Source organism: Lissotriton helveticus, chromosome 2_1 (genome assembly GCF_964261635.1).
Source record: "Lissotriton helveticus chromosome 2_1, aLisHel1.1, whole genome shotgun sequence".
NCBI lineage: Eukaryota > Metazoa > Chordata > Amphibia > Caudata > Salamandridae > Lissotriton > Lissotriton helveticus.
In genome coordinates, this window is record NC_136059.1 from 39,319,583 (window position 1) to 39,343,708 (window position 24,126).

General features: G+C 43.9%; 1 protein-coding gene across 1 annotated transcript in view; it reads right to left on the bottom strand.

The window, feature by feature from the left end:
- Positions 1 to 24,126, bottom strand: part of LOC144819194 (long-chain-fatty-acid--CoA ligase ACSBG2-like) — a 364,803-nt gene that overhangs the window by 72,612 nt on the left and 268,065 nt on the right. Inside the window, exon 12 of the mRNA XM_078677171.1 lies at positions 1,686 to 1,932. Coding sequence (XP_078533297.1) covers positions 1,686 to 1,932 — 247 coding nt within the window. The remainder of the gene's footprint in view (positions 1 to 1,685; positions 1,933 to 24,126) is intronic.

Genomic DNA, 24,126 nt, shown 5'->3' on the forward strand with positions numbered 1-24,126 from the left:
GTCTTCTCCAGCGGCATCTTTCCTGAGGTCCCCAATTGTGGACTACAGCGGTTTCCGACATCACTTTGCACCTATGCACCCGGCTTCCCTGGTGTAGGTATCCTGGTTAATGGTTTATCCACGGACGGGATGACTCGCCAACCTTCTGTCTTCCATGGGATTACTTCAGTGTCCACTGGGAAGGGTCCTTCTTCTCCAAAACTGCAACAGCAACTTTCCCGTTGACTTCTATTGGACAGCAGCTGTGTTTTCACTCAACACACAGCCTCCGTGGGGTTCCTGGGTACTTACCTTGGGTGGCCCCTTGTGTCCCCAGCTCATTTGAGTCTCCTGGGAAAAGTCCTGACATCGGTTATAGTTCACATTCCACTTTCCTAATATATGGTTTGGTCTCACCCTGGAGACCACTGTATTTTGCGCTACTTTCCTTATTGCGATTGAAGTATTATTGTGTATTTGTGATTATATATCCGGGTCCGAGATATACCAATTTGAAATAAATAGACTTATTTTGATATACACACTGTGTGGTTCTTTTTAATTTAACCTACACTACATGATTAGAACTGGTAAAACAAGCTGCTTATCACTCCTTCAAAATCAGCATGGAGTCTGCTCTCCACACCTACCACTGTGAGAACTTTCAACGGTTATCAAAAACCACTAAAATCCCCATAAGGGTTGCCGGGATTAATGCAAGGTGCTTCACTTAAGTAAGTGTGCACCATATACTAAGCCAGCCACCTACACCAATAATACAATTAAGAATATTGCAATATCTGAGATCCAGTGGAAATGGGGACTCAACATTAGCAATAGATAAACATTTCCAAGGAAATACATTTACAACATGTTGATGAATTGATATATTGCAGTATAAAAAACATAAAAAAGATGACAAAGAAAATAATTGAGGAATGAAGCTACTCAGCAGGACTAAATCAAGGTTAATACTGCTCTTGGGAACAGAGGTCCCCCTGGGGACACAACATTGAAGCCAGGCTTGAATTTTAGTTCTATGATATCACTAGATGATACATGCTTGTGTCTTGTATTATATTTGATTGAAAGCCTGTATTATTGCAACATAGCATGGATGATAAAAGCTGTTTATCAAAATGAGACTATGCCTGAATGAATTACTAATAAGAATGATTAATAGCCTCCGGGGATATGTTTGTTTTCCAGTTCCTTTTTCAACAGACAGCAAAGTTGGACTGATTCAAAGAATGGGCTAGTGCTAGGACATAACGTTTCACTAGTATAAGGTCCAGTTGAAGGCAGACTTGCCGAAACTCATCTGCCAAATTTCTTGTTGTAAATCAATAAATGAATTAAGAAATAAATATTTTCACATTGCATCAGCAATGGAGTATGTCTCAAAAATATCTATATATATTTTGCTTACACACTGTGGGTACTCACCTAGCATCACTAGGTGGAGTATCACTCGGCTATCATGTGGGTACTCGGCTAACTCTCCCCTGTGATAATTAGGCTGTTATGGAAGTTCCCCTTTAGATACTGTGGATTCATAGGTAGCTCTCTCCCATAAATGGAGATGTGTACAGTTAATCACTCTGCTTTCATAAATTCTCCTATTACATACTATGGGTACTCCCCTAGTGGTGACCCATTACTGTGTATACTGCAGTTGATCTCTCCACTCTAATGTGGGTACTTACTTGGCTCTCCATCATCAACAGAAAAATCCTTTTCCAATATGACCCATTTCTGCACCCTTTGAGCATTGGAAACTGCCTTTTGGTTCACTCGGTTGAAGCCCTCCTGGATGGCCTTGTAGATTGCTGGGTCCTTGGATCTCACCACCTCAGATACCCGTGTGGCGCTGCTGCCCAACTGCTGGAGGAACTGGATGGCATCAGGAGTCAGATCATCCTTGGGCTCAAGTGTGTTTGGATCAGTGGAACTCTGAAAACAGATACAACAGGATCATGTCAAAGTGGAGCTTGTTTATGTTGCATTTTTAATTGTTTTGTTTCCATGAATTGTGCTTTATTGAGAAAATACTTATCCCTGAAAAGTTATTATTTTTATGCAAAAACATATTAAATGGTCATATTGCTATGTAGAGATGACACTAAGTGGGAAGAGGGAAGTTATTGTGTTCAACATATATTTTATTGAATTTATGATAAGGCAATAGATCAAACAAAAAGAGCACTGATGAGGTAAATTGAAATTTATAATAATCCAATATAATAATGCCTTTATCTATACAATGAAAATTGCAGTATAATAGGAACTAAAAATAAGAAAATAAAAGGGGGAATCAGTAGCTATTTTAACAAGCATATAATAACAGAGCCACATAATAAAATCCAGCAAACTATATTTATTATGTAAGATAAACCCTTAATAGTATAATGCTGTATAATTATCAATTGGTTTCCAAAAAGATGGAAAAGTGGATGTGTTGTGAACAATACCCAACACAGTCAGATCAGATCCGTTTCTGGTACAAATTATCCACTACCACCATGAATGAATTGACAATTTTCGTTTTTCCAATTGGCAGTAACTGATTTTAGAGCAGCAGATAGCAAGTAGTCATTTCAATTCAAATCAAAATATCTTTATTTGAATATAGAATATCCATAAAAGCACAATAAAAAGAAGAAAGACAATCCATACATAAAGACATATTAAGGCAAAGAGGTACAGTTCGTTTATAACAATGACTAAAATGGACAACAATTGACGGGATGTATCATATATTCAAAATCGATAGGGTGCGTTTATCAACATTACAAAGATAATATGCAATTCTGCTGACCTTCATTGAGTACCCATAGTTCTGCCTGACAGTACAGCTGACTTCAGAAATGAACCAATGCGGAAAATTAATTAATCTTCCTGTAGTTTAAACACTTCCGTGTAGGCTGCCCTGATGTTGAAAATGGTGCGTTTTCTAAAAAAAAGGTATCAAAAAGCCTTTTGTAAATTTAGAATAGAAACTACAAAAGAATAAAAAATGCAGCATTGTTTGATTAGTATTTGCGTTGCATGGCAGGGCAGTGCATCAAGATCAGCAATGTAGCCCAGAGGGAAACATAATAAATATTTCCTAGTGCCTGCCCGTAAGCGAAATAGCAGCCCTCTTTCCCAGTGTCCTATAGGTTTTAAAAGGTATCTGGGAAGCAAGTGAGAACAATTCTCTATGGGCATATGCCTTTCAACTGAAGTTTTCTTGATCTCTCTCTGATGCCTTTCATCACTATACTTTTTATATAGTGCCTCTTGTATCGCCTTTTTACTAATTAACTCGGATTGGATTGGGTTTGAAAAGATGCCTACGTGGTTCACGCTCGTAAGGCTATTTTTTACTGCAGCGAGCCATGATATGTCCCCTCCCACATCTAAGACAATCAATTATTATGTCTCTGGTGACGGTTGCTGCGCTGTTCTTCCAAATTGCAACCCAGAACAGTGCTGGACGCGCCCTAATATAATCTTCAATATAGGGGAGTTTCAGTTCTTTCTGGCACACATATACAGAGCAGGACACCGGGGCTCCCAAAAGTTTCCTGCATAGTCTGTTTTCTTCACTTTGAATGCTACTACATTTGGTAAAACCCCAAATTTCTGCTCCATAGGTTGCAGTGGGGGCACACTGTAGTTTAAAAATGTTCTTAAGGGCTAAAACTACTTCAGACCTTTTGGGTTGGGGTAGACCCAAAATTGTGTAAATACTTCATGACAACTCTTACTTCTGCTGTGTGCCACGTGGTCAGACCAGGAGCCATTAGTAGCGTAAACTGAGCCAAGATAAGAAAAAGTGCAAGTGCTTTGTAAACTATCCAAATTTACAGTGATTTTTTTAATAGAGCGCTTTATCGGACCGCAAGCCATTAAAAAAGATTTTTTTAAATGAGTCCTTAAGTCTAAAAGAGCCATAAAATCTACAAAACCTCATACTAAAATGCTTAGGGCATTTCGGTGCGTGCCATTAAAACCGCGTCATCCGCATACAATAATGCGGGGAGTGTATTGCCATTTATTCTCGGGACATCGTGAGTGAGTTTTACTAGTGAGTCATGTAAGTCATTAATATATAGAATAAAAAGAAGGGGTGCTAGAACGCACCCCTGTCTAACTCCTCTATCAATTTTGATGTGACTTGGTACGTACCCGTCCTGACTGATCCTCACCCGGGCATGCAGATCTCTGTGCAAATACGCTAAAAAGTGGACTAGGGCTTCTTCCAGGCCTTGTTTTAAAAGAATACTCCGTAATCGTGACCTGTTGACGAGGTGGAACGCAGTAGTAAGGTCCATAAAGGCGAGATATATAGGGGATTCTTTTGCAACAGTGTACTTGCCGATAATCAAATTTAGGTTTAGTGCCTACTTTACTTCTAAACCCCAGTTGACACGGCCTTTAAATCTTATCTACATCGGCCCATGACCATATCTTGTTATAGAGAATCCTACCCAGGATTTTCAGGGTGTTATCGATGAGGGAGATAGGTTTGTAACAGCTGGGGTTAGAACGATCACCCTTTTTAAAAATGGGTTCAATGATACTCATGGACCACGTACTCGGAATTGTTGCATACGTTAAATTATTGAATACATTCAATAAAAGAGGTGTCCAAAAATCTGGTTCGGTTTTAATAAGATCAATGGACAACGCATCAGGGCCCGGGGCTTTGTTACCCAAACTTTGTTGGATTGCATCCTCCATTTCTAGCAAAGTTATATCAATTGGGGTAGGAGCATGATATTCATATGAATCCTCATTTCCAATTGGGACCGAGTAGATTTTGGAAAAATGAGTCACCCATAAATCGCTAGATATATTGCAAGTAATAGCGGTCAGCGGATGTCCCAATGTCAGAAGCTTCTTATCTGCCGCCCAAAAGCCATTTCCATTTTTTAAAGATGCACTACACGCTAAGCTATCCCAATGATTCTTTAGGATTTCATCTTTCCTTCATGTAATTACTGTCTTGTAATGGTGTCTCAGAGATTTAACAAGAGCCAGGTCCCTAGGGGTTGTTGACAGTGCCTTGCGGAGCTTTCTGTTAGCTAATGAGCAGACTCTATCAAACCATCTCGATCCCGTTCGAGGTTTCGTAGTAGGCCTTGACAACAACCGTTTACTACCCTCACACAGTTGGGTAAAAGCACCGATTACATCCGGGTTATGGTCTTTAAATGTCAAACAAGTGTCGACAACTGGTGAGTAAGCAGTTAACATATTGACAAATAACTTGTTATTATCAATACCCCGCCAAACTAATCTCAAATTATCTGTGGAGGGTAACAAGTTCTTAGCGCCACACTGCTTATTGTTTACAGGCTTAGGAACAATTTTCAATAATATTCTAATAGGATTGTGGTTGCCATGATGGGTCGGCATGACCTCAGCACTTAACAAACAGTCTTCTAAGATGGAGGAAATAAAACCATAATCAAACGTAGAGGCACAACCCCTGCCTCTATATGTCGGTTCAATGCGATTATCTTTATCGGGGACGGCAGCAATATCCATGCGGTTAACTAGTTTATGATTATATAGATAATCAAATAGTTCTGTCCCCTAGTACACCGAGACAGACTGGTAGTCGGGAATATTGTTGGGTTGTTGCCCATTGGAATCCTGGCATTAAAATCTCCCCACCACACAAATACCAACAACATTAGAAAAAGCCTTGAGGTTTCGTAGGGTTAAGATAAAATTAAACAAATTATTAAAATTAACATTTGGCACAGAATAAAAATCATTGTTGTAAAAGTTGATTAAACATATGGAGATTCCCCTTGTATAGATCAGTGCTTGTAGATTAGAATTTTGTGTATCGAAAACATTTACAGTACCACCCATATTAAAAGTCCACCAGATGGACGCCCTACCTTGGGAACCGGCACAGCAATATTAAAACATTCCCTTCTAAGTGGAGATCCTTGGTGGCCCAGGTTTCCTGCATCATTATATTATCCTGATTTTCAACTATTTCAATCCAATCTGGTAAATTCAATTTAGACGCCAGGCCGGCAACGCTCCAACTAATTATACTCGGTACCAGTCCTATTTGGATTTGAGCACCTCCCGGTTGACAAGCATCAAGTAGACTATTGACTTCATTTAATAACCTTATGGGTGCAAGTCAGTCTTGGGCATCTAGAGTAGATAGAGGCAGGAACCTATTATGCCACAGTAAGGGTGCACCATCATTCGTTTGTAGGCTAACAATTGGTCTATAAAAATATCCCAACGGCAGCAAGCAAATATTACTGGGGCCAATGCATGTATCTTCCTGTACCTTTAGTAAGGATTTGGCCATTGCAGGGTTTGGAAAGTTAACAACAATAGAGTCCCCTCGATGTTTTTGACAGAGAAGCCAACCCAGCTTACCCTACGAACCATGATGATATTATTTGCGTCAGCCACACTGTATCACTTATGTTTGGATAACCAGTCAACGCAGTTATTGCGGAGTTGGTACCATGTCTCAGTTTGGTTTTTCTTAAGTGTGTGTACACCTGCAACTATGCAAACAAATGGGCAGGATGCAGGTGGAAGGTTCAGTATGTATTTGCTAGGTTGGGTATTTACAGTATTTGCTTGGGTTGGGGCCCCCACACATATGTTACCGTCCCTCAAGTTAGGACTTGCGTAGTGTGCAGCTAGGATCTAGCCATGTGTGTGAAGTTGTAGCTGGCAGAATGTTTGCCCTACAATATTGCCAAAATGGTATGTTTCAATTAAGTTTTATAACAGGATTATACCATAAGGACATATTTAAGGTGTGAGAGATAGATTTTTAAAATAGAGAATCTAAATCCTGTAATTTTACTTTTGTAGATTTTAGTAATGGAGATCAATGTACTAAGAGTTAGAAGAAGAAATAATAAGTAACGTAGGTAATGGAAACAGTGATATCAAACCTTTCTCAATGAGAAGCGATGAAGGTGTAGAGTTAAACTCTGTATTGATGAACCAAAAGGTGATTTGTTTTAAAATAAACACTTTGATAATTAAAGAAATCGAATGAACCAAAACCAGCATTACATTTTGCAATTTTCAATTTTTTATAGCTTATACGAGGCGTAAATGAGGCAGCAGGTAAGGAAAATAATTCTTTATAAAATTCAGCAGGTATACAGTCCGGTCCCGGATGATTTACCCATTACAAGAGATATAATAGCTAAATTAATTTCTTCTAATGTGATTGGTACATCCAATTTTTCTCTCATTGACTGGGTAATTTTCGGTAAGCCGTAGTCTTGTAAAAAATTATTAATACTAAACATATCTGTAACTGGGGGATTACTATATAACTTTGAATAGTAGATCAAAAATTCATTAACAATTTCTAATAATGCCAATTTACCATTTAAGCCATGAAGTGCATTAATTTGAATTTTATCTTTTTTAATGCATAAATATTTTGCTAAAATTCGACCAGATCTCTTGGCTTTAAAACAAAGTTTAGCCTTATTATTGGAAATTTGTACACCGGCTCTTCTGCTTAACAAAGAGTTAAACTCGTATCTAAATTATTTTAATTGCATTTTGTATTTATTGTCCTTAGACAAAATAAAGAGGCGTTCCAATTTTGCTATTTGTTTCTTTAATTCTTTAAGTTTAGCGTGAAAAGCTTTGTCATGTGCCATAATTCATATAGTTACCCCTCTGACATATAGCTTAAAAGCATCCCCACAATTTACATGTGAAGTTGATCCTTCTGGATTGAAAGAGAAATATTCATGTAATGCTGACAGAAGTGTGGATTTATTTTTGTTGTTAAGAACAACATTCGTATTCATACGCCAGCAAGAGTGGGATTGTTAGGTGGCACTGAGTTGTAAAACCCCTGAAATAAGAGCATGGTCAGAAATATCAATTTTAGGATCTTAAAATGATTGAATTAATGAACGGGAAATTGACAAATAATCAATTCAAGAGTACGAATTTTGAGGGTCAGAGAAAAATGTAAACTGTTTTTCTTTTGGGTGATGTAGACGCCAAATATCTACCAATTTGGTTGATTTTAAAAATGGATTTTAAAAGCAAAAAAGCTTTAGGCAGACAATATTTCATTTGAGAATATCTATCCAATAGGGATTCACATATTAAGTTAAAGTCACCACCAATAATAAGTGGAACATTACCTATTGTAATCACTTCAGAAGGAAAGATAGACCAAAATGTAGGATTATCATTGGTTGGACAAGAGACATTAAATATATGAAAAATGGTAGTATCAATTTTAGTTTTTCCTATAATATAACAACCTTCTAGATCTGAACATTTACATAGTGTATGAACGTTTAACTTTTTTGTAAAAAGGATAGCAACACCGTTCTTCCTATAAACTGCAGGAGAAGAAATAATATTACCCACCCATCGTTTATTCATTTATGATAAAACTGTATCATCTATATGAGTATCTTGAAATAGGCAAAGTCACCTTTATACCTGGTTAAATAATCTAAAACTTTAGTTCTTTTAACAGGATATTGTAACCCGTTAACATTATGGTTCACTATGATCGGCTAGACCCCTTGGGAACATTATTGAGGACATGGTCCTCTGTTAAACATGAAAGTACCTCCCGGTAATGTTGGTGGGGGCAACAGTGGAGTAGTATTCAGCAAAGGTTTGGTGCTGCACGCAGCTCTCGAGAGATTGGCACAAAGGGGTACTACATTTCCCAATTTGGCTTAGCGTTTGCTAGCCAACGCGCAAATTGATGACGTTGTGAACCGGATGGATAAAGAACGGTTCAGACGACCAGCCGGACGTTGTTAGCTGCATGAGCTGTGGGTAATTCTGTACATGGAAATAAAGAGGGGAGGTACGGGCTATACGTTTGGTTACATGTGTGGTGCATTCCCTCCCCTTTACTTATCTTTTCCCTTCCCTGTTATACGTGCAGTTCTCAATTTTTGTAATTTAATTATGAATCTATGATTGGCCCTCAATTATAACTGAACACCAGCATTCCTGCAGAATCAATGAAAAAATACATGCAGTGGCATATGGCAATAGACACTCGCCAATATTCCTGATTCAGAGGACTCTTAATGTACAGGCTAAAGATGTGAATATTGTGTGTACTTATCCACTTGCATTATCCACTTTTCCTTCATGCACCTGGTTGCTACTGCAAACTCGCAAGAGTACCTGTAAACATTGACCTTGACAATTTTGCCTTCTACGTTAGACATGGACGGTTAATCTAATATATGTACGCACTGAGCCATAAATGCTGGACTGTTTCCCCAACAGTGCCTGATCTTGTATGCTGTACCGCAACTTAAAACTCAATAAAATAGATTTACAAAAAAAAAAAGAAGGGTTCAGACGACCGACACTTGTTACTTATTCCGATCATCGTGGCTTCACCAGACCTTGGACTACAAGTCCTGCTAGAACAGTGCCTTGTGGTAGGGGTGACATGTTCACCACCTGAGCTTTATAAATATCTAAATTTTCTAGATGTATCGAACCGAAAAGAAAGTCTGTTTCAGATATGAATTGACCAAATGGTTACATACGCTTGGCTACTGTGCAATCATTATCGTTGGGCGCATGATTTGGAAACACCTTTTGTTTGGAGTAGAAGCTACTTTGGATCACAGAAAAAAGCTTTTACAGAATCTACGATTGTCCGCAGATGTTGGGTTGTTATCTATACCTGAATAGATGTAAGCCACCGCATGGAACCTTGTGGTAACTGAGGCTATCTCGTTGTTATAGTAAGCTTGTGTTTAGAGTGTAATCGGACTATAGGATTTTCAGAACAAACCAAACGCCACTTATTTTGATGAAATAATATAACAGCAGAATCATCAATACTACTCCGGAGATAAATGCTCTATGGTTACAATATGTGCAAGAATATGAATCAGAAGAGCACATGATTAAGAATAATTATATTTCCTTTCCTATTTAATAAGGGTTTTGTGATATGGTGTGAATTGGGTCAATCCCTGCCCCCATCCACTCCCCTCTGAAGCAAGGCCTTATTGTTTTGTTGAAATCTTATTGCATTGCTATCCAAAATAAGTATCAGGACATGAAGGAATGTACTCTTCTTTTCCAGTGAATGACAGTTACAGATATTTTCTTTACAGGTATTCTGATGCATTAAAGGGAGAAGGTTATTATTTGAGATAGTCTATTGTCATGATTCCTTATGGTGTTTATTTGCCTTGCAGGTCTCCTTCCCTGCTGTTCCCTTCCTTACCTTCCCTCGCTTGATCTTCCTTAAAATTCTGTGCTATCACTGCTATCAGAATTGAGATGATCGAGAGGTGGACCCATTTAAGCCTTGAGCCGACCCTGAGAGTTTGGAACAGAACCATGACACATTAAACGAAACATTTTTAATTTGATTAATATTATACATAAACAGCAAAAAAAGAAGATAGAAAAAAGAAAGAAAAAATATAGCTTAATGGATTAAAGAGCAACTCCAGAAGAAGATGAGAGGGGGAAAAAAGGAAAAACAAGGACAAACATAAAAAAGACAACATAGAAACATAAATAGTATTTTAAAATCGCACACACGCATATGCAAGATTGACCAGCCTAGACAATGCCCTCATGCAGAATAGCAACAAATAGACTTAGAATAGAAATACTCAAATGTATGAATTAAGTAGAAGTGACGCATGTTTGCATGGATATCAGAATGCTGATCTAAAAAAGCATGAAGATCCCAAGGGTGTTGAAAAGATTTTGAGATACCATCCTTCCAAATTCTCATAATTGATTGTGAGAAGTTGGCCTGATAGGTGATGTTTCCAATTCTGGAACCACCTATTATCAGACCAAACAATCCCTTATGGTGTCTGGTTGTAAGTCAACCTTATTAGACAAGCTATCCTAGGGGTAGCATGGACTAAGCAGCCTAAAGGCTTAACTTAAGAGGTCGTGTTAAGCGAGCTGTTTTACCACATACAATCCTGTAATATCAAATGAAAGGACACCACACAAGTATATATTATAAAAATATATGTGTTTATTACTAAAAACAATCCCCAGTATTCTTTATGAATAAAGGGGCACAAGCGTTAAATCAAAAGCACTGTTTAAACATACAAGTTGCACAATTATGGATGAGGGCGGGTGGCCATTCAAACCATATACTAAACAAGTGGTATAAGAGATGCCACTCGAGCAGTGGTTAGGCCTAGGGCCTAGGGAATCGCTGGGAGCAGTCAGGACAAGCAATGCTGAAGTCGGGAATGGCCCTCGGGATTCGGGAGATGTGCGGAAAGCGCACGCATGCACCAATGTTAACCAATGGTGCGTAAAAGTCATAAAGTTAAAGTTTAAGGACACTTCCGCTGGACCTAGAGGGACAAAACTTAACACACAGACCCTAGAGAATCGCACCAGTGTGGGAACACCGGCGGAGCAAAGTTACCTCACCCACAGGAAGTGGGTGCACAGGGTCGAAGTGGCGTCGGGTTTTGACACGCAGGCTCTTGGTGCTTGAAGCTGAAAGGGCTGCAGGCGGGTTGAAGATGAAGTGTCCGGTGGAGTCCAAGGGTGGACTCAAGTCGAAGGGTACCTGAAAGCAGAGGGGACAGAGTCTGGGTCACTCAGCAGTGACCAGGGTGGAACCAGGACGGAACCAGGCAATGTCGGGCGCAATCAGGTGGTCGTCGAGGAGCTTCTCTCCGCTGTCACGTGGGCTCTGGGGCATCTGCGACGTCCAGGAGCAGGTCACGATCTGTCCCACGCAGGCTCTCACCGTCGGTGCAGTCGGCTTCAAGTTTGGAGCAAACAACACTTGGCAAGAGCAATCCACGCGGGATCGGAAGATTGCTTCTCACTCGGACCAGGAAGGTCAGAGTCGGGGCTCCTTTTCAGGGGAGCTGGTGTGGATCTGGAGCAACCAGATTCACGAGTCTTCTTTGTAGTTTCGTCGGCACAGGGACCACTAGCCAGCGGGCAAGTGACCGGGCCAACGCGTTGAGCCAAATGGAGCAGAAGGGCCCCACGCAGCACTCGTCGAGTGTGGAGGGCTGAACTTCGGCTCAGGAGTAGCTCAGGGTGGGGGCTTCTCAAACCCCGGTGCACAGCTTCGAGGGTCACTCGTGGGCTGCACGGTCAGCGTCTCGTGGTCAATTCAAGATGGCGTGCCCCACGCTTCCGGTCGCCTCCACGGGTCTCAGCTCTGCAGGGACTGTGGATCGGGCTGTTGGAAGGCAGGCAAGCTTGATCTCGTCGATCTCAGTCGCTCGAGTTCCGGCGGGAACTGCAACTAAGTAGACGTCGAGGGCTGGATGGTGCCTGCTGCTGCAGGGTGGTCACTCCTTGACCACGAGGGAGATTCTTCGGGCTTCCACGTTGAGATGGAGGTCCAAGGGTCCAGAGTTTTGTTTCTAATGTTTCTTCCAGGAACTCTGATGTGCATTGGCACTGCTCCCACTCTTATTCCAATCTGGGGGGCGTGATTACCTGCTAGGTCCCCCCCTATGGGTGGGACCCAGGAAGGGGGTGGATACACCCCTTTCCTTTGATCCAGGCCGCCCTGGCACGAGGGCTGGAGTGCCCCAGAACCGGTTTGGCCGGATTATGCAAGGGGCAGCCTTGTGCGCGCCAGGCAGTGTCTGGTTTCTTTCAGACCTCCCTGCTACAATCCACTATCTCCTGTCTGGAGGGCGGTGACACCCTCCTGTGACAGGAAACCCTTTGTCCAGGACCCATTTGGCCGAGTTTCGGTCAGCTGCAGGGGTCCAGACATTTGTCTGTGGCAGAGGCATCCATTTTGTGGATCTAAGGTCTTTGGAGAAATTAACCGCATTACAGTAAAGGAACATGTCTTACCCCTCTAGAGGGGTGGAATGCTATCCCCGTCGCCAGAACTGGCGAGGGGATAGTATTCCAAATCGTATGACACCTTACACGACATGTTTTGATAAAGCCAAACCAAAGTTGCTATTTAACCGCGAGGATTATAAGGCACTTAAGAGTATATGGTATGGCATTATCCTGAAACAGCTTAGGGAGTTGTTCCCGACAGCTGCAGACAGGCTCAGCTCATGCTAGAGCTCCATCTCACATAAAACCACACACTCTGCCTCCAGGATTGATGAGGCCTTCCATAGGAGTGGCTCACAGGTTTACATGTGTCCAGATATAGGTTTAGATATAGGTATACTATATCTAAGCAAGGGGTGCTTACACCACCTTACCCCAGCTGAGTGATCAGCCAGTTGTGTCAATTTAAGAACCAGCCAGGGGTGGCAAAAGATATGCTGCAGCCCCTGGTAGGCCTTGGTGGCCCCTATGCCCTGGGCACCTATAGTGCATTATACAGGGGCTGACAAGGAGTCCATTTCCAATTGGTATGTGCCTATAGCACATGTGTCAGTAATTTAGTGAGAGAACAGCAGGCTGGGGGTCTGATCAGCAGGCCCACAGCCTCAGTAGTCGAAAACCAGTGAAGCAAAAAGCAAAAATTTGGGGTGACAATAGGATAGCAGACCCTACTCTCCTACACAACCCCCCCCAAACGCAGGGACATTAAACTAACCTTGACCAGATAAGTCTTCATGTTCTAAGTGGAAGTACCTGGAGAGACCATCTGCATTACCATGGTCAGTCCCTGGGCGGTGCTCCACTGTAAAGTCCATCCCCTGTAGGGAAATGGACCACCTGAGCAGTTTGGGATTTTCACCCTTCATCTGATTAAGCCATAAGAGGGGCTTATGGTCTGTCTGCACCAGGAAGTGAGTTCCAAACAAGTAGGACCTCAACTTCTTTAATGCCCAAACCACAGCAAAGGCCTCCCTCTCAATGGCTGACCAACGTTTCTCTCTGGGAGTCAGCCTCCTGCTAATGAAAGCAATAGGCTGGTCTTGACCATCTTGATTAAGTTGTGAGAGCACAGCTCCCACCCCCAACTCAGAAGCATCTGTCTGAACAATGAACTGTTTGGAGTAGTCAGGACTCTTCACGATAGGTGCAGAGCACATGGCCTTCTTCAGGTCATCAAATGCCTTTTGACAGCTAACTGTCCACTGAACCTTTTTTGGCATCTTCTTGGATGTCAAGTCATTTAATGGTGTCACTATAGACCCATAGTTTTTCACAAACTTTCTGTAATACCCAGTCAGGCCCAAGAAGGCTCTGACTTGTGTCTGGGTAACTGGAGGAGCCCAGTCCTGTATGGCCTGGATTTTGCTCTCCAGTGGCTGAACCTGGCCTCCACCTACTAGGTGGCCCAGGTATACAACCTTACTCTGCCCTATCTGGCACTTAGTGGCCTTGATAGTTAGGCCTGCCTTTTGCAGGGCCTCCAAAACTTTCTTCAGGTGGATCAGGTGATCCTCCCAGGTGGAGCTAAAGACAGCAATATCATCTAGATATGCTGCACAAAAGTCATCCAACCCAGTAAGGACTTGGTTCACCAACCTTTGGAAAGTGGCAGGTGCATTCTTCAAACCAAAGGGCATTACCACAAATTGATAATGTCCACTAGGGGTAGAGAATGCTGTTTTGGCTTTTGACTCATCAGCTAATCTGATTTGCCAGTAGCCAGCTGTCAGATCAAATGTGCTCAGAAACTTGGCAGAAGCCAATCTGTCAATGAGCTCATCTGCTCTTGGAATGGGGTGAGCATCTGTCCTAGTGACAGCATTGAGACCCCTGTAGTCCACGCAAAATCTCATTTCTCTCTTTCCATCTTGGGTATGAGGTTTTGGCACAAGGACTACTGGGCTGGCCCATGGGCTCTCTGATGGCTCAATCACTCCAAGCTCTAACATCTTTTGCACCTCAGCCTTGATGCAATCCCTGACATGGTCAGGTTGCCTGTAGATCTTATTCTTCACAGGCAGACTGTCACCAGTGTCCACTACATGGGTACACCAGTTAGTCTGGCTGGGTGTGAGTGAAAACAAATGCCTGTGGGCCTGCAAAACTTGTCTGCAGTCCACCTGTTGCTGGTCAGTGAGGCTGCCTGCCAAGGCTACTCCATCAACTGAACCATCATTAGGGTTCTGAGAAAGCAGGTCTGGGAGAGGGTCACTCTCTTCCTTCTGATCCCCATCTGTGGCCATGAGCAAGCTCATGTCCTCCCTGTCCACAAATGCTTTCAAGCGATTCACATGGATTACCCTGTGAGGGCTCCTGGGTGTTCCAAAGTCCACCAAGTAGGTGACTTCTCCCTTCTTTTCAATGATAGGATAGGGTCCACTCCATTTGTCCTGGAGTGCTGCTGGAGCCACTGGCTCCAGTACCCACACCTTCTGTCCTGGTTGGAACTCTACCAGTACAGCCTTTTGGTCATGCCAAGCTTTCTGCAATTCTTGGCTGGCCTCCAGGTTTTTGGATGCTCTTTCCATGTATTCAGCCATCCTGGAGCGGAGACCAAGTACATAGTCCACTATGTCTAGTTTGGGCTTTTTGAGAGGTAACTCCCATCCTTCCTTCACCAAACACAATGGACCTCTCACAGGGTGGCCAAACAAAAGTTCAAAAGGGCTGTAGCCAACCCCCTTCTGTGGGACCTCTCTGTAAGCAAAGAGCAGGCAGGGTAAAAGAATGTCCCATTTCCGCCTGAGCTTCTCTGGTAATCCTTTTATCATGCCTTTAAGGGTCTTGTTAAATCTCTCCACAAGCCCATTGCATTGTGGATGATATGGGGTGGTAAACTTATAGTTTACTCCACATTCCTTCCACATTGCTTTCAGATAGCTGGACATAAAATTGGTGCCCCTATCTGATAACACCTCCTTTGGGAAGCCCACTCTTGAGAAAACTGCAATGAGGGCTTTTGCCACCACAGGTGCTGTGGTGGTCCTCAGGGGAATAGCCTCTGGATACCTGGTGGCATGATCCACTACCACCAGTATAAACCTGTTCCCAGATGCTGTTTGGGGGTCCATTGGACCCACAATATCAATTCCAACTCTTTCAAAGGGAACCCCCACCACAGGTAGTGGTATTAGGGGGGCCTTTGTTGTGCCACCTGACTTACCACTGGCTTGGCAAGTGACACAGGAGCGACAAAACTCCTTGACATCCTCTGACATGTGAGGCCAGTGAAAGTGTGAAACAAGCCTGTCCCATGTCTTGTTCTGGCCTAAGTGTCCTGCAAGGGGAATATCATGGGCCAAGGTAAGAAGAAACCCCCTAAACTGCAGAGGTATAAGCAACCTCCTGGTCATGCCAGGCTTGGGGTCTCTAGCCTCTGAGTAAAGGAGTCCATCATCCCAATACACAGTATGGGTACCTTGGGCATCCCCAGCAGCCTCAGCAGCAGCCTGCTGTCTGAGGGGTTCAAGGGAAGGGCAATCTAATTGAGCCTGCCTCAGGTCTGCCCTGGAGGGTCCCCCTGTCCCCAGAAACTCAACCTGGTCAGGTTCAAGTTCCTCAGAGACAGTCTCCTCCTGGACTGCAGAATCAGTTTCCTCTGAAACTTGATCCTCAACCTGGGGCAAGGTGGAAGGCTCAGCCTTTCCTCTCTTGCTCCTTCTCTTGGGTTGTGGTTGGTCTATTGTTCCAAGATCCACCACTGGTTCAGGAAGGCACTTCTTAGCCTGAGCCCTTGTCATGGCAAGGACATGCTCTAAAATCCCTAGCATTTCTGCATGAGTCCTGTACTCCACTTCTGACCATGCTGAGCTTTCAAGGTCATTGCCTAACAGACAGTCTACTGGTAGGTCTGCACTCACCACAACTTTCTTTAGGCCATCAACCCCTCCCCAGGAGAAGTTCACAACTGCCACACTATGGGAAGTAGTGGAGTTGCTTGCATTGGTCACTAGGTAGCTCTCACCTAGTACAATCTGCCCAGGGTCCACAAAGTCAGGTGTCACCATTGTGACACTGGCACATGTGTCCCTGTAGGCTTGAGCCAGTTTCTCATTAATTAAGGGAGTCTGCCTGTATTTGCCCAGGTTACTGGGGCTTACTGCAGTGGGCAACTCAATGTCCACATCATACAGGAGAACTGCCTGTGTAGGGATTCTGACTAGGCCAGATCCTACTTCAATACCCAGGGTCAACCCAGCTACACCCTTGGACTGTGTTCCACCACTGCTTACTGTACTTGGGGTTGCAGTTGCTTTAGGAGCTGTAGTGGTGGGAACTGGATTTGCCTTGGTGCACTCACTGCCCCAGTGTGAAACTGATTTGCAGGTATTACACCAAGGTGTCTTTGGACCTTTGTTCTTCTTCTTCTTGTTTCCATTTTGGGAACCACCCTCCTTACTATTAGTTTGGGGGCCTGAAGACTTCTGGTCTTTTTCTTTATCTTTCTGATTCTGATTACCACCCTTCTGGTCTGTTTTCTTCTGGTCACCACCTTGGTTCTGGGGTTTCTGCTTAATCCTTGTTCTGACCCATTTGTCTGCCTTCTTTCCCAATTCTTGGGGAGAGGTCAGATCAGAGTCAATAAGGTATTGATGCAACAGCTGGTTTGTACAGTTATTAAGGATCTGTTCTCTCATCATAAGATTGTACAATCCTGTATAGTCTGAAACTTTACTTCCCTGCAACCAACCCTCCAAAGCCTTAGTGGCACACTCAACGAAATCAGTCCAGTCTTGAGTCTGTGCTTTTTGGGTGTCTCTGAACAACAACCTGTATTGCTCAGTGGTTAGGCCAAACCCTTCAATAAGAGCACTCTTCAAGACAGTGTAATTTTTGGCATCCTCAGGTCTAACTGTGAGGAGCCTGTCCCTCCCTTTCTCAGAAAAGGAGTACCATAAAATTGCAGCCCACTGATCCTCAGGAACCTGCTGTACCATGCAGGCTCTCTCAAGAGCAGTCATCCATTTGTGGATGTCATCCCCTTCTTTAAAGGGGGGCACCATTTTTGTCAGGTTTCTATTGTCATAGCCCCTGTCTTTTTCTCTTGGAAATTTGCTGCCACCAGTGGCATCTAAGCCACTTAATTTCTGCTCTCTTGCCAAGGCAAGTCTAGCTTGAGCCAAGGCTACCTCCTCCCTCTCTATCTGGAGTTTGACAGCCCTCATTCTGGCCCTATGCTCTAGCTTTTGAGAAGCAGTCATGCCTCTCTGTGATTCTCTGGAGGCACTAGAAATATGAGAATCCCCTGAGGGAGATCTCACTCTTCTGTTGCCTGGGAGAATAACATTGTGGGATCTGGGGAGGTGCTGGCCCTCTCCATTCCCCAGTAGGTCTAAGTTGGCCTGGCTAAGCCTGGCAACTGGGACCTGGCTACCCCTCTGATCCTGATCTTCTAAGTCCTCAACTTCTGAGTCCTCCTCCTCCTCCTCTTCTTCTTCCTCATCTTCCTCCTGAGGGGGGTCAGTTACAGGGGGGTTCCCTCCATTTCCTGTTTCTAGGGAAGCTACCTTTGCCCTTTCTAAGTCATCCTGCTCTAGGATTTCTACCAGGATTTGGCAGGTTGGGCTTCTGCCCCTTTTTAACCCTCTTGCTTTGCACAAGGCAATCAAGTCTCTTCGGGTTAGTTTGTCATATCCAAAAGTTGCCTGGGTAAGGTCAACTGTCACAGGAGTAGACCCTGAGGCTTTTCCTGTGTCAGACATGGCTGCTAGTGAGGTGTAAGTGGTGCACTTACCTACACTAAGTGTTTTCCTACTGTACCTTGCTAGTGAGTTGTAGTCAGGGTGTGCTAATCCCTTTAATCTACAACTACTAAGTTCAGTAGAACTTAATATGCTAAGCTTTTGATTTATATGTACCTAGAGGTACTTGATGTGATCTTTCAATTTGATACAAAGATTGCAATGGTAAAACAACAGCAAGCTCAAATCCGCACCGCTGCTCACCAATGTGAGAAGTTGGCCTGATAGGTGATGTTTCCAATTCTGGAACCACCTATTATCAGACCAAACAATCCATTATGGTGTCTGGTTGTAAGTCAACCTTATTAGACAAGCTATCCTAGGGGTAGCATGGACTAAGCAGCCTAAAGGCTTAACTTAAGAGGTCGTGTTAAGCGAGCTGTTTTACCACATACAATCCTGTAATATCAAATGAAAGGACACCACACAAGTATATATTATAAAAATATATGTGTTTATTACTAAAAACAATCCCCAGTATTCTTTATGAATAAAGGGGCACAAGCGTTAAATCAAAAGCACTGTTTAAACATACAAGTTGCACAATTATGGATGAGGGCGGGTGGCCACTCAAACCATATACTAAACAAGTGGTATAAGAGATGCCACTCGAGCAGTGGTTAGGCCTAGGGCCTAGGGAATCGCTGGGAGCAGTCAGGACAAGCAATGCTGAAGTCGGGAATGGCCCTCGGGATTCGGGAGATGTGCGGAAAGCGCACGCATGCACCAATGTTAACCAATGGTGCGTAAAAGTCATAAAGTTAAAGTTTAAGGACACTTCCGCTGGACCTAGAGGGACAAAACTTAACACACAGACCCTAGAGATGTGCACCGGTGTGGGAACACCGGCGGAGCAAAGTTACCTCACCCACAGGAAGTGGGTGCACAGGGTCGAAGTGGCGTCGGGTTTTGACACGCAGGCTCTTGGTGCTTGAAGCTGAAAGGGCTGCAGGGGGGTTGAAGATGAAGTGTCCGGTGGAGTCCAAGGATGGACTCAAGTCGAAGGGTACCTGAAAGCAGAGGGGACAGAGTCTGGGTCACTCAGCAGTGACCAGGGTGGAACCAGGACGGAACCAGGCAATGTCGGGCGCAATCAGGTGGTCGTCGAGGAGCTTCTCTCCGCTGTCACGTGGGCTCTGGGGCATCTGTGACGTCCAGGAGCAGGTCACGATCTGTCCCACGCAGGCTCTCACCGTCGGTGCAGTCGGCTTCAAGTTTGGAGCAAACAACACTTGGCAAGAGCAATCCACGCGGGATCAGAAGATTGCTTCTCACTCGGACCAGGAAGGTCAGAGTCGGGGCTCCTTTTCAGGGGAGCTGGTGTGGATCTGGAGCAACCAGATTCACGAGTCTTCTTTGTAGTTTCGTCGGCACAGGGACCACTAGCCAGCGGGCAAGTGACCGGGCCAACGCGTTGAGCCAAATGGAGCAGAAGGGCCCCACGCAGCACTCGTCGAGTGTGGAGGGCTGAACTTCGGCTCAGGAGTAGCTCAGGGTGGGGGCTTCTCAAACCCCGGTGCACAGCTTCGAGGGTCACTCGTGGGCTGCACGGTCAGCGTCTCGTGGTCAATTCAAGATGGCGTGCCCCACGCTTCCGGTCGCCTCCACGGGTCTCAGCTCTGCAGGGACTGTGGATCGGGCTGTTGGAAGGCAGGCAAGCTTGATCTCGTCGATCTCAGTCGCTCGAGTTCCGGCGGGAACTGCAACAAAGTAGACGTCGAGGGCTGGATGGTGCCTGCTGCTGCAGGGTGGTCACTCCTTGACCACAAGGGAGATTCTTCGGGCTTCCACGTTGAGATGGAGGTCCAAGCGTCCAGAGTTTTGTTTCTAATGTTTCTTCCAGGAAATCTGATGTGCATTGGCACTGCTCCCACTCTTATTCCAATCTGGGGGGCGTGATTACCTGCTAGGTCCCCCCCTATGGGTGGGACCCAGGAAGGGGGTGGATACACCCCTTTCCTTTGATCCAGGCCGCCCTGGCACGAGGGCTGGAGTGCCCCAGAACCGGTTTGGCCGGATTATGCAAGGGGCAGCCTTGTGCGCCCCAGGCAGTGTCTGGTTTCTTTCAGACCTCCCTGCTACAATCCACTATCTCCTGTCTGGAGGGCGGTGACACCCTCCTGTGACAGGAAACCCTTTGTCCAGGACCCATTTGGCCGAGTTTCGGTCAGCTGCAGGGGTCCAGACATTTGTCTGTGGCAGAGGCATCCATTTTGTGGATCTAAGGTCTTTGGAGAAATTAACCGCATTACAGTAAAGGAACATGTCTTACCCCTCTAGAGGGGTGGAATGCTATCCCCGTCGCCAGAACTGGCGAGGGGATAGTATTCCAAATCGTATGACACCTTACACGACATGTTTTGATAAAGCCAAACCAAAGTTGCTATTTAACCGCGAGGATTATAAGGCACTTAAGAGTATATGGTATGGCATTATCCTGAAACAGCTTAGGGAGTTGTTCCCGACAGCTGCAGACAGGCTCAGCTCATGCTAGAGCTCCATCTCACATAAAACCACGCACTCTGCCTCCAGGATTGATGAGGCCTTCCATAGGAGTGGCTCACAGGTTTACATGTGTCCAGATATAGGTTTAGATATAGGTATACTATATCTAAGCAAGGGGTGATTACACCACCTTACCCCAGCTGAGTGATCAGCCAGTTGTGTCAATTTAAGAACCAGCCAGGGGTGGCAAAAGATATGCTGCAGCCCCTGGTAGGCCTTGGTGGCCCCTATGCCCTGGGCACCTATAGTGCATTATACAGGGGCTGACAAGGAGTCCATTTCCAATTGGTATGTGCCTATAGCACATGTGTCAGTAATTTAGTGAGAGAACAGCAGGCTGGGGGTCTGATCAGCAGGCCCACAGCCTCAGTAGTCGAAAACCAGTGAAGCAAAAAGCAAAAATTTGGGGTGACCATAGGATAGCAGACCCTACTCTCCTACATTGATGGATCAAAAAGACCATATTTAAAGCCAACGCTTCTTAGTTGATTTCTAAGGTCACCGAATTCTCTGCAAATTTGAGCAGTTTCCTTGGTGAAGTCGTGATGTATAAAAATGTTACTTCCATTAACCATCAAAGCTTGAATCTCTTGCAGCTTTCCGGATTAGTACCAGATGATGGAGACGGAGGACTTTAAAAATGACTTGGCACAGTTTAACATTGCTTGAATTACGATGAGAAGGAATTCTACGTGCTTTATCAATTTCAATTTGTTCTGGGAATTTTAACTTGATTAACTGATTGATTGAACTGTAAAAGACCAGGAAATAACGTTTCCAAGTAAAGCCTGCATGTCACTACCTTCAACACCTTCTGGTAAATTAAAGATGCACAAATTATACTGCCTATTACGATTTTCTAATTCAAGGAATAGAGTAATCATGGGCTCCATTTTGCAGTGGGAGGCAACATAGTGCCAATTTTTGCTTTATTATCCAGAATTTTTCTGTGATTGTTGGAGACTTTCATTGAAAGACTAGCTATGTCCTTGCGAATATTTTTATTTCCAAATCAAAATTGTCTGTATTAGAGCGTACTGCTTGTAATTCTTCCAATAAAGTAACTAAAGAAGGCTCATTGGTAGCCACAATTTTTTACTTCACTGGTGGAGGAGAAATTGTTTGTTTACGTTTGTTAGTTGTAATAAGCATATTCTTTCCTTCCATATTAATATCTTCCTTGCAAAATATGTATAAAAGACGTCAAACTCACTTGAAATGTGAAGAAAATAAAATTAAACAAGAAATTATCAAAGGAGGAGACTGTGCAACAGCTAAAACTAGCAGTGAGTGTGTTTTAGGCCTCAGCCTCGCACTTTCCTTGAAATGTCACTGCCCTCCTGACAGGAAACTCCTGCAGCACTCCTCAGGACAGCTCACTGGAAAGCACAGGACAACCAAAAGCCGTTCAAACTGAACAGAAAGGCTCAACTACAACCTCCACATGAAGCACTGGCCACAGAGATGAAATTATGACCCCCTGCGCAGATAAGAAAGCCTGAAAATGGGTTAAAATTTTTCAAAAATGTGGACTAAAACGAGAGAATTATCGGGAGGCGGCCATCTTGTCCAGTGCGCTTACGCGACTGGGAAGAGGGAAGTTATATGGCTCAAGTGAGAAATTTGTGTGAAATCTCTTGATTTCAGATTCGAGGCACAATAATGAGTCTATATCATTTGAAGATGTTTTAGAACAATAGTGTTTAACATGCACTCGTTTTGTGTAAAATGGAAATGTATACATTTTAAAGCTAAATGTTAACTGAACAGTGTTTGGGGTGGGTAAAATAGTGTGTTGGGCTGAATTGTCAGGAAAGGTGTCAATGAACCCTCCGAGCCTATTTCTCCTTTGGTGTTTCTTCCAACACCCCTCCCTAGCTTCAGAGCATTGAGTATGCATAATCTCTCCCCACCTTTCATAAGTGATCAGCACAGATTCACACTCCCAACTCATCTATAGAGTGATCAGCACAGGTGGTCTCCTAGCTACCATTTAGGCTTGTCAGCATAGACAAGTGTCCTCAAAGCAATCAACAATGATGATCTTTGCTTGATTATCATGCCCAAGTTTACAGTTTATAATTAGATGAATCAACAAGGACAATATCTCCTGTTGAACTTAACGGAACCATAGACTAGTTCTCCCCAATTACGTCATAGTGACATCATATCTTCAGAGGAAATCTCTTCCCTCCAAGCCTCATAGTCATGAAGTATATAACTGACCCCCCATTTTCCTTCATAGTGGTTAACATGGATGTCCTCTGCCCTCTCATTGTTAGAGAGATTACTATAGACATGTTCTCCCATCATCTCTTTAGAGTGATCAGCATGGACAGATTTACAGTTGGTTTACTGTGATTAGCATGGATGAGCTCTATTCTTCTACCTGAGAAGTGATAAGCACAGATGAGCCCTGTTTTTCTCTCTCAGGTGTGACCAACATGGAGAAGCTGTATCATTCTACCTGAGGAGTGATCAGTATGGACAAGCTCTCCACTCCTATCTTCGGAGTAATGAGCATGGACAAGCTCTATCCTTCTCCCTTCTTATACCTGACATCCTTGGCGTGAGTCTCCCTTCCATTTTTGACGGATTGCCTCCTCTGTTTTGATATGTTTTTGCTGGTTATATGTTTTGGGCACTGTGCAACTGCTAATCAGTTCCACAGTGCAAGTGCTCCCTATGTTAAATTGATGTATTGATTAGTGATTCCATGATTGGGTTATTTGATTTACCGTCTGCCCCTAGTACAGTGCACCATGTGCACCATGTGCGCCCAGGGCTTGTGAGTCAAATGCTGCTGGTGGGCTTGCAGCACCGTTTGTGCCACCCACAGAAGCAGTTTGTAAAGTGTGTCTCAGGCCTGCAATTGCAAGGCCTGTGTGCAGTCTGTGACTGCCATGTTGACTTGGCCAGTGAACCCTCTTGCCAGTCCCTAAACCTTCCCTTTGCTTCATATTAGGCACCCCTATGGTAGGCCCAAAGGCAGGGTGCATGGTAAGTATAAGGTTGGACATGCCCTGGTGTGTGTAGCATGTCCTAATAGTGAATTACAGGGTTGGAATTA